Source organism: Pipra filicauda, unplaced genomic scaffold (assembly GCF_003945595.2).
Source record: "Pipra filicauda isolate LSUMZ 115617 unplaced genomic scaffold, ASM394559v2 scaffold552_size545530_pilon, whole genome shotgun sequence".
NCBI classification, from domain to species: domain Eukaryota; kingdom Metazoa; phylum Chordata; class Aves; order Passeriformes; family Pipridae; genus Pipra; species Pipra filicauda.
In genome coordinates, this window is record NW_024104701.1 from 153,244 (window position 1) to 169,186 (window position 15,943).

The 15,943-nt window shown below is 43.6% G+C and overlaps 1 protein-coding gene across 2 annotated transcripts in view; it reads right to left on the reverse strand.

The window, feature by feature from the left end:
- DYRK1A (dual specificity tyrosine phosphorylation regulated kinase 1A) overlaps positions 1 to 15,943 on the reverse strand; it is a 68,766-nt gene that overhangs the window by 40,435 nt on the left and 12,388 nt on the right. For both annotated transcript variants that reach the window (XM_039387314.1, XM_039387313.1), the window contains exon 2: positions 4,481 to 4,559. In XM_039387314.1, coding sequence (XP_039243248.1) covers positions 4,481 to 4,490 — 10 coding nt within the window. In that variant the 5' untranslated portion in view covers positions 4,491 to 4,559. The remainder of the gene's footprint in view (positions 1 to 4,480; positions 4,560 to 15,943) is intronic.

Consider the following 15,943-nt stretch of genomic DNA (forward strand, 5'->3'; position numbering starts at 1 on the left):
TGAGGCTCAAAACTGAAATCTTCAATATCACAGGTCCTGAGCCATTTTGGAAGAAGGGAACAAAAAAAAAAAAAAAAAGCCCTTTTCTTTTAAATAGGCAACTTCTTTTTAAATATGGATGCACGAATCTAACTTTAGCTGTCCAGGTTTTCACATTCCTGATCTCAAATACAGAAAGTGGAGCACTAATTTAGTCTCTTGACTTCAAGGTTATCATTCATTGAGGTCAATGACTTCTCTGAAAAGCAGAACTTCCACTTTCAATATGAGAAACGTCGCCCTTCACTGAGTAACTTCACCCCACTCCTTCCTGGCTGATTTCTCACAAACCCCAGGCAGAAACACAGCACCAACCACTCCTGCAAAGGGATTTATCTATGGAAAAATAGTGGTTAACCCTGCAAACATCCAAGTCCTCATTAGCTGGTTATATTTAAAACTTCCCCTCCTAATGAGCAGCCCCGGCTCGTCCATTATTTTATCGGTATCTTGTGTTTATGTCGAACTTCTGCTGAATATCCACCAAAAACTGCCTGAAAAACAGAGTCCAACATGTGAACAAGTCACTGAGGGACAGATTCCGACTGGAACCAAAGGCACACACCAGAAACAAACCCAGTGCCAGCCCATCCTGGGCTCCAGGAGGGAATGAGCACACGGGGCATCCAAACCCAGCTCCAGGTTTATGCCAACCACATTCCCCTCCCAAAACACACTCCAGGGGTGCAATTACTCCAGGGGAACCAGAAGAAGATATAGGCAAGGGATAAAATAGGGATGGCCCAGAAAGTTTCTGGAATTCCCTGGTAAAAAAGTAGCTCTGCCTGAGCCAGTTCAAAGGCAGGGCTGGGGTTGCAAACACAGAGCAGCAACAGGGACACGGTTTATTCCGACAGGGTTTTTCTTTTTTCCTGCTTTGTTTTGGGGTTTTTTTTACTACTGACACGTACAAAAACATTCTTTAAAACAGCTACAGGCTCAGTGAAATCAGTGGCTAAGATATTAGCAATATGAGACATCAGAGAAGTGGCCCAATTCGAAATTTTCAGGTTTTTCTTACATAAAAGCAACACCTGAACACTTGCAGATCATAAACTCAACCCAATCCCAGAAATTCCCAGAAATTTTTACTCTGGATTTGTTATATTTTAGGAAGTAATACAGCTGGGGGGAGACACGTGCAAGGATTGATTATTTCCTTGCTCTTGCACTGTTCTAATTGAAAACGTTGGATTGGCTTTTTTTCTTCTTTACAAACATGAATAGTTGAATTTTTTAAAGTTAAGAGCAATAAGAGCACCTCCAATGTTTTATCAAACAATGCACCATCACATTTGCTTGGCTCTCAACACTTCTGGTGCATTCTATATGAGAATAATTTGGTATTATGTTACTCTGTTTTCTTACAAAGGTTAAGAAAAGAAGATTTTAGCTCTTCAAAAGCTTAAAAATCAGACAACTCAACATTTTTAGATACATATTCCCAGGTCAAAAAGTCAAACCCAGAAAGCTGTTATAAAACCAGAGGATTTTTATAAGGAATCTCCATAAAGAGGAGGGGGGAAAAAGTAACAACCAAGCCCAGAGTTACACTGGGATTAAAAGGAGCAGGATAAGATGTAACAATAACTTTGGAACATGAACTTTTAATCACCAGGTGAATCCTTCTCTGTGGGAACACAGCACAGTCCCAAATTTGATGCTACTTACACTCATTATAACTACCAGCATAACTACAACCGTAACTGTTAGGTTCCTTCCCTTCCCAAAATGTCCTGGAGAGACTTTCAAAGTACAAAGAAGTGAAAAATTCCCATTCTGGAAATATTTTTTTTGCCACAAAGCACATTCTCAGGCGTTCCCTGATAACACATTCCCTGGGTTATCACAACTTGGGCGTCTGAAACACAAACTTGGCTTTTCCTACAAGGAGCTGAGCCCCAGCTTTGCTTATTGCAGAGTGTTTCTGGGAAAGCCAGGAGAGATCCTAAAAAGCCTACAAGGAAACATGGAATCCTAGAATCAGTCAGGCTGGAAAAGAGCTCTAAGATCATTGAGTCCAAACCCTGCCAGCTCCACCACTGACCATGTGCCCAAGTAGCTCCACGTCCACGGTGGGCACTCCAAACCTCCCTGGGCAGCCCCTGCCAAGGCCTCACCACCCTTTCCAGCAGGAAATTCCTCCTCCTGGCCAACCTGAGCCTCCCCTGGCACAGCTGGAGGCCGTTCCCTCTCCTCCTGTCCCTTGTTCCCTGGCAGCAGAGCCCGACCCCCCCCGGCTCCCCCCTCCTGTCAGGGGGTTGCAGAGCCAGAAGGTCCCCCCTGAGCCTCCTTTTCTCCAGGCTGAGCCCCCCCAGCTCCCTCAGCCCCTCCTGCTGCTCCAGCCCCTTCCCAGCTCCGTTCCCTTCCCTGCACACGCTCCAACCCCTCCAGGTCTCTCTCCCAAGAACTGGACACAGCCCTGGAGGTCCCTCAGCAGTGGCAGCGCAGGGGACAATCCCTGCCCTGGGCTGTGCCCACACTATCCCTGATCCAAACCAGGTGCCTTTGGCCTCCTTTCTTTGTTTTCCTGGTTATTCAAACTGGAAAACAACATTCAATATCCCCATTTCTTCGCATTTTCAGGGTTTGGGGTTTTTTTTTTAGCACATTTCTGTGTTTTCAATCTGAAATTTAAGTATTCCACGGTAGAAAAAGTGAAAAAACCCTCTTCCTTCAGAGGATTGTTTCCCCCAGTTACACTGTGGGTAATTTTAGGGGTTTAGAGTAGGTCAGCTTGCAGGGAAATAAAGTGGTGTCCATTAGAAGCTTTCACCCTTTAGCCAAAGGTAGTTCAGACATCACCAGGCACCTCTGATCCCTCACCCTCAAGAAACCTTCTTGAAAATGCAAAAGAGCCATCACCAGTAACCACAAACCCTCTCAATTCCGGGCCTGAGCTCTCACCAGCTCCTCTGAACTTCAGCAGAGCCACCAGATGACTCTTGTTGCTGCCCTACAAAATAATCCCAGTTCAGGTTTTCATTCTAAGACTGCAAATCTTGTTTATTCTCAGGAACTCAGCACACCAACAGTGGCTCTCCTAACAAAGAGAAAACTGAAAATAATCTTACTGGTCTAACTTCTAACGTGTCAGAAGTCTGAAGGATTTTGTCAGGGCACCACTGTTTTTCAGTCTGTATTTCTCATGGGACTTGTGAACAAAGAATTTGGGCTGCAGAAGACAGAATTACGACTTAAAATTTCAAAATCTTGTCTATATTTCTGTTCTTTAAGCTCATCATCCTCCAAGCTCAACATCATCAGAAATCCTGACCAAAACTAAAAGTTGGAAGTTTTGAATCAGATTAATGGACTGCAATTTGAAACTTAATTCTCTCAAACATGAGGCACTATTTCATACCATTATCTCTCCTTTCAGTTGTAGGACGAGCACTTTGAAAGCTTTTCAAAACATTTCCTCAATATTTAAGTTACACTTGAACCTGTGACTACTAAACAAGAGCTCCCCAAACTCGATGGGCCACCCAAAGACGCAATTTGGAGAACTTTAGGTATTTAAAACAAATTAATTATCCCTTTGGCTTAGTTTTTCTTTCTTCTCTTCTTCGCCCAAGCTAATTTTAGAAGCCTTTAGACCCCAGTTTCACTCGAGTTATCAACACACAACTCCCAGCCACTCAAGTGGGGGATGAAGGATGTTTAGTTCTCGCTGAGTGAAATCTCCACTTGCAGCATCTTGGGCTTAATCCAAGAGGCTCCCTGTAAATATACCCTGCAAAGCTGTTTATGCAGGAACAGCTGATGCAACTGAAAACTGTCAATCAGGAGATGAGCTGGATGCACATGTAAATCCACCGAGGTTTCTTTCCCAGCCCCGAGGATTCCTGGGCTTTAAAGCTGAACAAGCAACCCCAAGGATCCCTCTTAGGTGTGTTTTTGGCCCCAAGAACTGCTTCAAAAAAAGTGGTATTTTGGTATAAAGAACTCCACCAACCCTCTTGGATAAACTCTTATTTTATTCTATTTCTATAGAAAATATGGATTATTTTTCCAGCAAAAGAGTATCACTAAAAATTATCTGTTGAATCTGCAAATATATCTGTCACTTAGAGGATTAGAACTTCCTAAAACATCAATTTTAAGAAGGGGTAACAACTTTTTCTTGCATGGGACATCCCCAAGAATCAGCACATCTTCAAAAGCAAACCCTTTCAAAGCATAACACTTGGCAAACAGTTATTTCCATTCAGTGAAACCATTCTGTTCCTGGGAGAAGAAGAGTTTCCAAAGCTGCAGAAGGGTTTTTCCAAAGGGCAAAAGAAAGATTTCAAAACTCAAAAAGGTTCAAAATTTCAAAGGTTCTTCAATATTCTGCTAAGTTTGGAATTTTAGGGGTAGGGAGAACGGAAAAGAAACAAAAAGCACATGAAAACATCAACTATTTTCCCCTCTAAAAAGCCTTGAAAAATCAGCTTACCTGTATGCATCGTCTTCTTTCAAGTCTCATATCATCCTGCGGGGTTGTGGGGACAGGGGGAGTCCAGCAGCAAACAACACTGCAAAAGGAAGAGGAAAACAGGGATAAACCTCCATTCCAGGGAGCCACAGGAGCTCAGTCCAACCCCGGACCTCAGCAACAACCCCGGAGCTAAACCAAGAAGTTCAGAGAGAAAATGAAATTTTCCACCAGTAAAAGTAGAAATTACCAAGATTTAATTCCCACTGATATCTGTTGTTAAAAAAACCCATTATCTAAGTGTCAAAATTCCAAGGATTAACTTAAATTTCAACTGGTCGTTTAACAGTTATGAAAATAAAGGTCACCCATCTTTGCCAAGCCCTTAAATATGTAGATTTTTACAGAAACTCAGGACAATGTTTATAAAACATGACTCAACTTGTGGGATTTTGGTGAATTAACAAGCTATAAATGCATATAAATCCATAAATGTAAAGGTCCATTTTTCCTCCTATCCTGATGAAATTGAGTTAGGGTCATTTTACTGAAAAATAGAATTATACTTTCTATAAGATAAAGAGATTTAAAGACACGAGTTTCTAGGAAGAAAACTCCAAGAGGAGCTAAAAAGAAGAGCAAAATTATGCCAAAAAAAACCCCACCAAGCCCAAAACAAAACACCCAACAACTAAACCTGGTCTAAGTATGTCTCAAGTAATGGCTTTTCATTTGTTCTCCAATGGGTTTTTTTATCACTCTGCAACCTATGGAAGCATCAAAACCGCTCAGAAATTCCTGAGGATTTCAGAGAACTCTGCAAATTACCAGCTGAAAGTGGACAGTCAAGTTATTACTATTTAAACACCTCCTGAAATATGTAACTTCCAGAAGTGTGTCCAGCCTAAAATGCACTTAAGACGCTGCAATTTGAGCAGAAAACGTCGCCGTTCGCTCCATTTCCCCCCAACAAGGAGTGTTTAAGCCCTGCCCAAACCCCCCCTGAGCCCAGTTGGCCTTCCTGCCACCACACTGGGCTTGTCCTTGTGCCACACAAATGGGGAAAAAGGGGCCAAGAAGACATGGAACAATTAATTTTGGATCCATGGAGGAGCACATGTTGCTGTGGTTTTGGGGGTATTTTATGAGCAGGTGAATTCTCGGTGTCCTGGGGGGAAAAACCTGCCCATCCCACATCAGGAATTAGATTTTTGCTGTTCCACAGAGCCCCAGAAAGTCACTGCCACAGCCCCAGGAGCCAGGGACTTGGAAAAGCTGGTGAGCACAGCACAAGGCTGCACAAGATCCTACAAATCAGGCACTTTCGTGCCTAAATTGCCTCCATTTGGGTAAAAGGTTTGGTCTGGTGCTTCTGCTGAGGGTAAAAAACATCCCACAGACACACTGAGCTGGCCCCACTAAAGCTCAGCAGAGACAGCCCCAGGTACTCAGAAGGAAAAAGAAAGGAAGAGCAAATTCTTATTTAAACAAACAATAAAATGGTTTGGGTTGGAAGGGACTTTAAAGCTCATCCAGTGCCACCCCCTGCCATGGGCAGGGACACCTTCCACTAGCCCAGGTTGCTCCAAGCCCTGTCCAACCTGGCCTTGGACACTTCCAGGGATCCAGGGGCAGCCACAGCTTCTCTGGAACCTGTGCCAGGGCCTCATCACCCTCACAGCCAGGAATTCCTTCCCAGTATCCCATCCAACCCTACTCTCTTGTCAGTTTGAAGCCATTCCCCCTTGTCCTGTCACTCCAGCCCTTGGAAATAAGTCTCTCTCCATCTTTCCTGGAGCTCCTTCAGGTCACAATCAGGTCACCCCAAAGCTTCTCTTCTCCAGGCTGAACAATCCCAGCTCTCCCAGCCTTTCCTCCCAGCAGAGCTGCTCCAGCCCTGGGATCCTCTTGGGGCCTCCTCTGGACTCTCTCCAGCAGCTCCATGTCCTGGAGCACCAGCTCTGTCCATCCCACACAAGTGTCTCAAGGTTCCAGAGCCACACTCCCAGTTTTGAAAGCTCCCTCTGCCCAACAGACTTTGGTTTTCCCTTTGAACTGAAGCACCCACGGACACAGGGATCACGGGAAGCCTTTCCCAGCAGCACAACCACCTCCCATCCCACCAGTTTCAGGTTCTAACCCAGCTTAGGTCAAACTATCAACGGGCAGAGTTTGAGCAAAGCAGATGATTTTCAGCCAAAATAAATTGTGGAGCTTCAAACACTGTCTCCTGCCCATTCCACAGTGGGAATGGTCAGCTCCCAGAGCAGCTGGAAAGGTAACTGCACAGCCCTGAGTTATTTTGGAATTTAAAAGACACTCTCAGAGCCACCAACACTAAGGAAGAGCTGCTGCTGTGACAGAAAGTCCTTAACAGATTATTAACAGGGAATCAACACATCCATCCATCCCAGAGCTAACCAGGAAAACACATCCATCCCAAACCAAGGCATTTCTTCAGTCTCCTTCCAACTCTCCAACAATTATCCCAACAATTATCTCCAACAATTCTGGAGAGCTGGAGATCCCCCATGGAACTCAGACCCACAGGTGGCTGGTGCAGCCCTGTTTTCTAAGAAGGGACTCACAACATAAAAGTGATTTTAAAACCCTTGCAGGGCCCAAACCCAGTGAGTTCCTGTGACTGTAACAGGATCTCACACACACACAACATAAAATGGTAACAATTTGGGGGTTTGTTTTTTTAAACAGACACCACCAAACTGCAGGGGCAGCACAAACTCAGTCACTGAGTGTCTTCTGCTGGGTCTCTGCACTGCCCAGAGTGCCCAAAAGGCCTTTTAGAGAGCCTGTAGAAAGGCTGCCTGGGTTAGATAATAAACTGGTGGTAAGAGGAGGCAGGAGAAACTCCTGCTCCTCACACAGTCGGTCAGACCAGGACTGGAAGGATCCCCTCAGCAGTAACATTTACTGGGCTTGGAGAACCCAGTTTCATCTGCTCACTGGTGCAGGACAGAAAATTGGCAGTGAAGGAGGAGAGGAAGGAGGAGATGACAAGAAAGGTGTTAAAAAGCACATTATTGAAAGAATAAAAGCTGAAGGCTTTTATTTAAACAAAGAGAGTTCTTGGAAATCAGCTGTGTCTGAAGCCACCACAGTGACACTTTACCTCGTGCTTTTATTTCCTTTTTTTAATCACTGTTGCTTTCTACTCTTCATCTTTCCTACCCACACAATGCTCCTTTGATCTCCCCAAAATACAGGGGATGGAGTTACCTATCCAGAGCCACTCCATGTTCAGGAATAATTCCAAGTGTAGAGTTATAAAATGTTTATTTAGACACATCAAAGGTGCTGAGCAGGTTTATCCCAAGTCACACTCCACGATATTATAAAGATGGTGACTCTGAATAATAATAAATAATAAATCCTTCACGTTCTCTGACTTTTGCTCACACCACAAGCCTGGTTTGCCTTTGGCCTCCTTGAGGGCTGATGTTTTATTCCCTGCATTCCTTGGGAGCATCCATTGCTTCCTTCAAAACACTCAATACCCACCACAGTCAATAGGTTCACTGCAGATCAAAGTCGGTTTCAGAGCAATCCCACTTCTAAAACCCTAAAAGTTAAAGTGCAAAAACCATTACTAACATGAAAATTTAATTAAAAGGAAAGTCTGCTGGGGAGGGTTTTCCTTTTTACATTTTACTAATTAAAACATTTCATGTAGAGGTTTATTTTCCTTATTCAGTATCACCGTGTTATCAGATTCAACACAGCACCTTTTCCAAACTAATCACAGCAAAGTTCTTCATTTTTTTTTCCATCTCTGAAAAGATTATTTGGTAATTTTTCAAGTCACACTCCTGAAATCCAGAGAAATCCCTGCCCATCTCATGGCTGCCCAGGCTGCTGTCAGAGCTGAACATAATTCAGGTCACTGACCTTTGGGGAACACAGGCAGGGCCCTGTTGCTACCAACAGAAAATAGAAATACTTGCTTAGAAACAACTAATTTTTTTATTATTTACCAGGGAAATTATCTTGTTAAATTGAGATTATCAACACACTGGAACATAATCAATTTAGACACATATAAACCTGAGCTATGCACAGGCAACCAAGGATGCTGCTCAAAATAAAACAAACTGGGCAAAAGATTCACCAAACACACCAGGTTTGGTGCATTATTTCAAATGCTGAGGAATAAAATGCCACCAATTACCACCAAAACCACTGGAGTTTGCAATAAATAAATAAATAAGCCTCTCCAAGTGCTTAGTGACTGTCAACTTCCAGAGAGACACCAGTGAGGAATTCCAGAATTGCTGGTTTTCCAGCCCCCAGCACATGCAGCCTGTGCTTTGTTCCCAGGGAAATCCCGGGTGTTTAATGGACAAACTAACAGGGATCTGAAAACTAAACACTCTGTTCTGCTTCCAACATATGTGAGGACCTGTGCGAGGAATAATTCATGGGAATGAAAGGAAAAAAACCTGGACTAGTTTGTAGGGAGTTCTGCTTTCTACAACAACTGAGGCTCACCTGTAAAATCACAGTAGAAAATTCAAAGTACCATCGTGGTTTCAGCAAGAAAAGCCAACACATCCCTCTCCCACCTTTCCAGTCACCTGGATGTTTCTATATATTGAGCCCTGAGCAAAACACCAGGAATTTGGGATCAGCATCATGTTTGTCATGTTCCCCAAGAAGCCACAGATCCCCTTCTCCAGGTTTAAGTGCTGTGGGACTGTGGAAAACTCAGGAGCTGAATGTTTGCACTGGAACAGCAACTGCAGAATCAGGGAACCCCAGGATGGTTTGGGTTGGAAGGGACCTTAAAGATCATCCAATTCCAACCCCCTGCCACAGGCAGGGACACCTTCCACTAGCCCAGGTTGCTCCAACCTGGCCTTGGACACTTCCAGGGATCCAGGGGCAGCCACAGCTTCTCTGGGCAAAGGTTTTTAAAAGTCACCAACTTTAGGTTTCAAAATTCTTAAGTCGAGAAGAACAAATAATTTCCCTCTTCCTTTTAATTTGTGTATAATTTCAACAGAACTTCCAACGTCAGCTCACCCTCCAGCATGGGGCAAACATTCTCCTTCTTGAGCATGGAAAGGGAAGGGTCAACATTTGGGAAGAGGGTATTTTTCTACAGCTCTGGTGGAAAGCCAACAAGCAGCAAAACTGAGTTTAAACCAGACTTCACCAACACATTTCTCACCCTGCCAAGGAGTCAGAAAGGCCAGGGCTGGACTGGAGACTCCACGAGTTTCCAGGTCAGGATTTGGGAGATGCTCCCGAACCAACCATCGCTTCTCTTGGACTCTGCAAATGGTTTTCAGAGTCCCAAAAAGCACCAGTTCCTCCAAAAAGAACATCCTGTGAATGACTAGTTCCACTCTCCTGCTGAATTTCCAACACGTGATGCAAGGAGCCATCCTGGAGGTGTGAAAACACGTGGAAGCAGCTTTCCTGAAATCCCAGACTTTCTCACCCACATTCAAACCTGGCAGAGGCAGATCTGCAGTTGGAGAAGAGCAGCAATTTCTCTCCAGCAGCAGCACTGCTGGAGCAGCTCCTTCCTTCCCACTCCTGCTGCTGGGATGGGACAGGGGCACCCAGCAAACTGCACTGGGGGAAAACAGGGAGCAGGAGAAACCCTAAATCATTATTATTTATCCCAAATCAGTCCTCTAAGCTGGGCCACTGCAGATGTGCAGCAGGAACAAACAGCTGGGACAGAACAGGGCTGTTTAGGCCACTGTTGGTGTCAAAATCCCCTCCAAGTGCACCTAAAACACATCAAAGTGTGATTTTATTTCCAGTGGTGTCACACCAGTATTAATTCAGACTTAGTGCAATTTGAGACTCTGAAATATCCGATTTATGTCCTTTTATGAAAAGAAATGCATCACCTCTAAAACATGCACTGCTTGCCTGGCATCTGAAGGGACTGAAGTGGCAAATTTATAACTGACCCACACAGCCAGAAAACTCCGGATTTGGGGGTTTTTAAATATTCCTTTAATTATTTATGGGAATCCCAGAAGAAAGCCTGTGTGGGGTTTTAGAGAAGAATTAAAATATCACAGTTGGGAGGGGAGGAAAAGCCCCACACTAAAAGTTGAAATACTTGGGATGATTTAGATCATTTGCGTCTGTTTCTTGACTTACTCACTGCCTAAAAATATTAATTTTAGAAGCACAAAGTTAAAATATTTTCACTGTACTGACCTTATAAGGACCCACCAATTAGAGGGGGGAGTGGTTTTTTTTTTTTCCACCCACTTAATAGTGTGAAGCAAAAGGCAAAACCACTGGATTTACATTCCCAAAGGAAGAGAAGCTCCAGCAGGAACTGCCCATCCCCTGCAATAGCAGGGGAGCAAAGTCACATTTCCAAGTGGAACTACAAAGTGTGAACTACTTTATCCACAGAAATGCTGGGAAATTCTTTGCAGAGCTGACACTTTCCTCTGGACTTTTCTCTAAGTGGAAAAGTGGAAAATTCATTGACAAATTGTTTCTGTTCCTCGTGGTCGGGAAAAGAACTTTACAGAAATGCAGAGCAAAGCGACAGATTTGCATTTATCATTTCAGAACTTCGGACCTAAAAGTCCCAAGGGAGGACAACTTCCCACTTCTCCCTGGGTTTTCCAGCCATAAAGGAAGAGGAATTACAGGAACACCCTGAAAGTTGCTTTAAATTTCCACAGAATGTGAACAAATCACTCAATTTACAGATTTTTACAACAACCTTGATATTATTACAGCTTATTATTATTATTATTATTAATGGTTACTAACTCCTGCTTCTATTTGTTGTACCTCTTATTTCCCAAATGGAATCTCTACTTCCCAGACCTCAGGTGCAGCCACCTGAACTAAAATCAGGACAAAAATCAAAACCAGAGAGAGTTTCCAATCTTACTCAAACCACAACGAACCCAAATATATATAAATACATAAATATATGTCTATAAATATACAAAAATACTTCATGTATTTATAAAGATACCTGGGAAGTGATCTTTGGAGCTGCTATCACGTGAATAAATGAAATTAAACTACTTGTCCAGCTCAGCTCTGGCAGCAGACAGTTGTGATTTTACTCTCAAAGAAGGTCTGGAGTTGAGTGTTTCAAGTACATTTATAACAATGTGGATGGTTGTTGTCTTGATACAGCAGCACCTTTAATCTCCAGGGCTTCCAAAATATTTTAATATATGAAGATATGCACACTTTTAGTCTCCAAAAATAAAACAAAAAGAAAAAAAAAGGCAATAAAATACAATCAAAGGCGTAACTCCTGGCTGGCTCTGGACAGAAATGGTGCTTATTTGTAAGATTTGGGGTAAGTGGCTTGTTTTAACCATATAATTTGTGAGCACTGAAGTACTTTTTAAACATTTCCAACTCCCTGGGTTTCAGTGCCACGACCCAGCTCGGCCTTTCACTGCTCAGGTTTACACTGGGCACACACACACAGAGCTGGGTCCTCTTCCCAACTGCTCTTCCAGCTCTTTTTTACCTTGGAAAACAAGACCCAAGCTCCAGCTTTCCCCAGACGTGTCAGTACAGAAACAGCAGGCTCAGAAATCCTGTCGAACACGCTCTCAGACAGCAGTTCATGGGGAGTTCAAGAGCTCTGCGAATTCACAGTGGTCAAGTTCGGGCTCCAAGTCAACCAGATGCATTTAAAATCAATGGGAATAACTGAATTATTCCATTAAAAGAAGAATTCTCAGGCTCAAGTGCCCCAAAAGCCAATTCTGACTTGGCTGCTGTGGTCCCACAGCCCTCCTTGGCCCCAGCCACTGGGTTCAAGCCCATCCCTTGCACCACCTCTGGCACCTGCCCTGGTCCTGCTGAGTCAGTTCTGCAATTCCCCAACGTGGGAAACAGGCACTTTCCTGGAAAAATCTTCTGCTGATTCGGCACAGCTCCAGAGCCTGAATCTGACTGGGACTCATGGAATGGTTTGGGTTGGAAGGGACCTTAAAGATCATCCAGTGCCACCCCCTGCCATGGGCAGGGACACCTTCCACCATCCCAGGTTGCTCCAAGCTCCATCCAACCTGGCCTTGGACACTTCCAGGGATCCAGGGGCAGCCACAGCTTCTCTGGGAAACCTGGGCCAGGGCCTCCCCACCCTCACAGAATTTCTTCCTAATATCCCATCTAACCCTGCCCTCTGGCAGTGAAAGCCATTCCCCCTTGTCCTGTCCCTCCAGCCCTTGTCCCCAGTCCCTCTCCAGCTCTCCTGGAGCCCCTTTAGGCCCTGGAAGGGGCTCTCAGCTCTCCCTGGAGCCTTCTCTTCTCCAGGTGAACACCCCCAGCTCTCCCAGCCTGGCTCCAGAGTAGAGTTGCTCCAGCCCTTGGATCAACTTAGTGGGCTCCTCTGGGCTTGTTCCAACACCCCCACATCTTTCTCATGTTGGGGAAAATAATAATAAAATTCCAGAGGGAAAAGAAGTGTCACCTCCAAGCAAAACTCCACTTTCCAGAGTGCTGGAGACGCTGCTGATGGAGCTCCCTGGATATCTCTGGTCACTAGTGTGATGCAGCCATAAAACAGACCACAAATGGTTGTCCTGAGGAAAATATTAATATTTCTTTTCATTGTAAAGAAATATCCCAACACTGTGTGTCGTGAAAGGTACCTGAGATTCTGGAAATGCAGCTCTCCTGGAGCCCCCTTAGGCTCTGGAAGGGGCTCTAAAGGTCTCCCTGGAGCCTTCTCCAGGTGAACACCCCCAGCTCCCCCAGCCTGGATTCAGAGCAGAGCTGCTCCAGCCCTTGGAGCATCTTTATATCCCTCCTCTGGACTTGCTCCAGCACATCCACATCCTTCCTGCGTCAGGGAAGCAGCATTCCAGGTAGGATCTCACGAGAGCAGAGGGGGCCATGAATAAATAAAGCTCCCCCATTTCCCCCCCTCGCTCATTCCAGCCCTGACATTATTTCTCAGCACACACACCACTGTCAAGCTCCAAAAACGTTTTTCACCAAATATGAATCATCCCAACATCATATTCCTTAACTTAAAGAGAATTCAACGTGGTTTTTGTGTTCCATCTGCAGCACATTTGCCATGGCCTTATTCCCCGGGAAAGGAACCGCTGACCTAGAAAACTCTCATTGAGGAAGGAGAGGAACTGAGGAACTTCAGTGAATTTTCAGAGGATCCGGGGAGGGAGTCAAAACACCTCCTTTTTCACATGGAAAACTCCAAAAATTCTTTCACTGCCTTGGTAGCCTTCAGCCCTGCTGCTGAGCAGAATATTAAAGCAAATCATGGGATATCCCAAGGTAAACCAAGATACCAGGGCAGAGCTGGCACTAGGCTGGGAATTCCTCAGTTTAAGGGGTATTAAAATCCATGGGAATAATTCAGGCACCTTATCCAAGTCCTGTGAGCACAGCCAGAGAGAGAAGGCAGGACAGAGAGTGGGTGCATTTATTATCACTGGGTACATTTATTATCACACTGAACAGAGATTTCTGTACCACCACAAAATACAGTTACTGTGAGCTCACTGGAGACTCCAGAACACTTGTTATCCCAGAGAAAATCACTATAAGTTAAAAAAAATACACCCAGAACATACTCCTCATAATCTAATGACCTTCTACACAACTCCTTCAGCATTTCATCCAGGAATTCCTCATCAAGCCTCCCTCAATCCAAGGAATAACTGGCAAAAGAACTAATCATTTATAAGCCTTCAAAGACCAAGAGACCAGGGCATTTTCATCCAGCAGAACAGATTGCCAATCACCCTTCAAACCTGATTATTTCCTGATTATTCATATGGAAAACAAGGACTTTCTGAGCTTCAGGAATCTACCAGGAGTTTGCAGCTCCCCTGCCGTGAGGAAACTCAATCCAGGTTTGAACGAGCAGTTCAAGCTTGGTCTGTAAATTTGGGATAATGTTGGTTTGAATCCCTTTTTGAGGACAGTCACTATGGGGAAATATGGAATTCACTTTTGAATATTCCCTGCTGGCAGTCATAAGACAAAAGTCTAAAAGACATCTCTTAGCAAGATAAAAGCCCAGGAAAAGTCTCCATAAGAAGTTAATTTGGTCCAACTCAACTTTTATGAGGCCAAAGAGAAGAAGTTGAACCTTTGGGACAGTTGATGTGGAACTTCCCTAATTCCTGCATCGGAATCCTGGGTTTGCACTGATCAATCTGATGCTCTCTGAGTTATTTGTCATTTGTTCAAGAAGTGGACTAAAACTTTGATAAAATTATTCATTAAAGTAATTTAGGTCATGGTAAGACCACACAATTTTCTGATTATTCAACAGTATCTCTGCCAGCATCAGAAGTTGAGAAGGTTCTGAGCTTCCTGTGGCTTTTTTTTTCCTTTATAAGACTTCCTAAAATGATTATAATAAAGCAGGTTGCAGGAAGGAAATGAGGACAAATTAAAAAGAAGAATCAAAAAAAAAAAAGCCTTTTAAATCCTGACCTTCCAGCTCTCCAAAGAGCACTCAGGATCACCATGTCCCAGGTATCCAGGAAATAAAAAGGCAAGAAAACCTTGCACACTCCCAAGAATATCTTGGGATGGATGGAAAGACTCCAAAACAAAGCCACTCTTCCAGCAGATTTATTCTTTAGTTTTCTCCTAATGTTCCTGGTGTATTCCATGGAATGATGTGCTGTGGTTTTGAGGAAAGACTGCTGTAAAAAGAGAACTTTTAAAATAGTTCTCCTCTTATTCCACGTTGTGAAAGAGCTCAGCAAGAAGGTCTGGAGTGTGTGACTAAGGAACCTCAACTATTCCTAAAAACTGTCCAATCTTCCACATTTTTATTAGAAGTCACTCTGGATTATTAAAATATGGATGGATTTTACAATATGGATGGATTTAGATATTAAGGAATCAGCACTCCTGTCCACTTTCCTAACTAACAGATAATAAGTTATCAACAAAATTTAACTAATGTGAACAAAAATGCTGAGTATCTGAATACATGGAAGTGAAACTGGTCATTTATTTAAGAGGACAAGCAAAGATGGAATTTCCAAAAGAGTTGGTGGGTTGGTTTTGGACATAACTGGTCCAGCTGGTGGTTGTGTGAAAGAGAAACAATTTTTATGTCTCCTTTGTAGAGCAGGAGCAAGAAAACAAAGCATCTTCACAATTTAACATCTGCTACAGTAAGTACACAGACACCTGAAAATACCTTTTATTAGAACATTAACTTTGGAAACCTCAATTCCTCTTTCAGTTTATCCAAAAAGGATAAACCACCTATTTTATGTGAGCATATCTTAAGGCGACACAGAATTCAAGTAAAAATTCAAGAGGGAATGAGGCAAAGAAGAAATCCCTGTCTTGTATTGGTTTGTGGTAATGTTTGGGGTGAACACACAGAAAATTAAAAACTTTGGAGTTTCTTAAGAGGTTTTAGTCTTTAAAATGTGGATTTTTTTTCTTCCTGTGAGGGAAGAGAAAGTGGGAAGGAACAGCAAATGACAATAACAGGGAGAGCGAGAG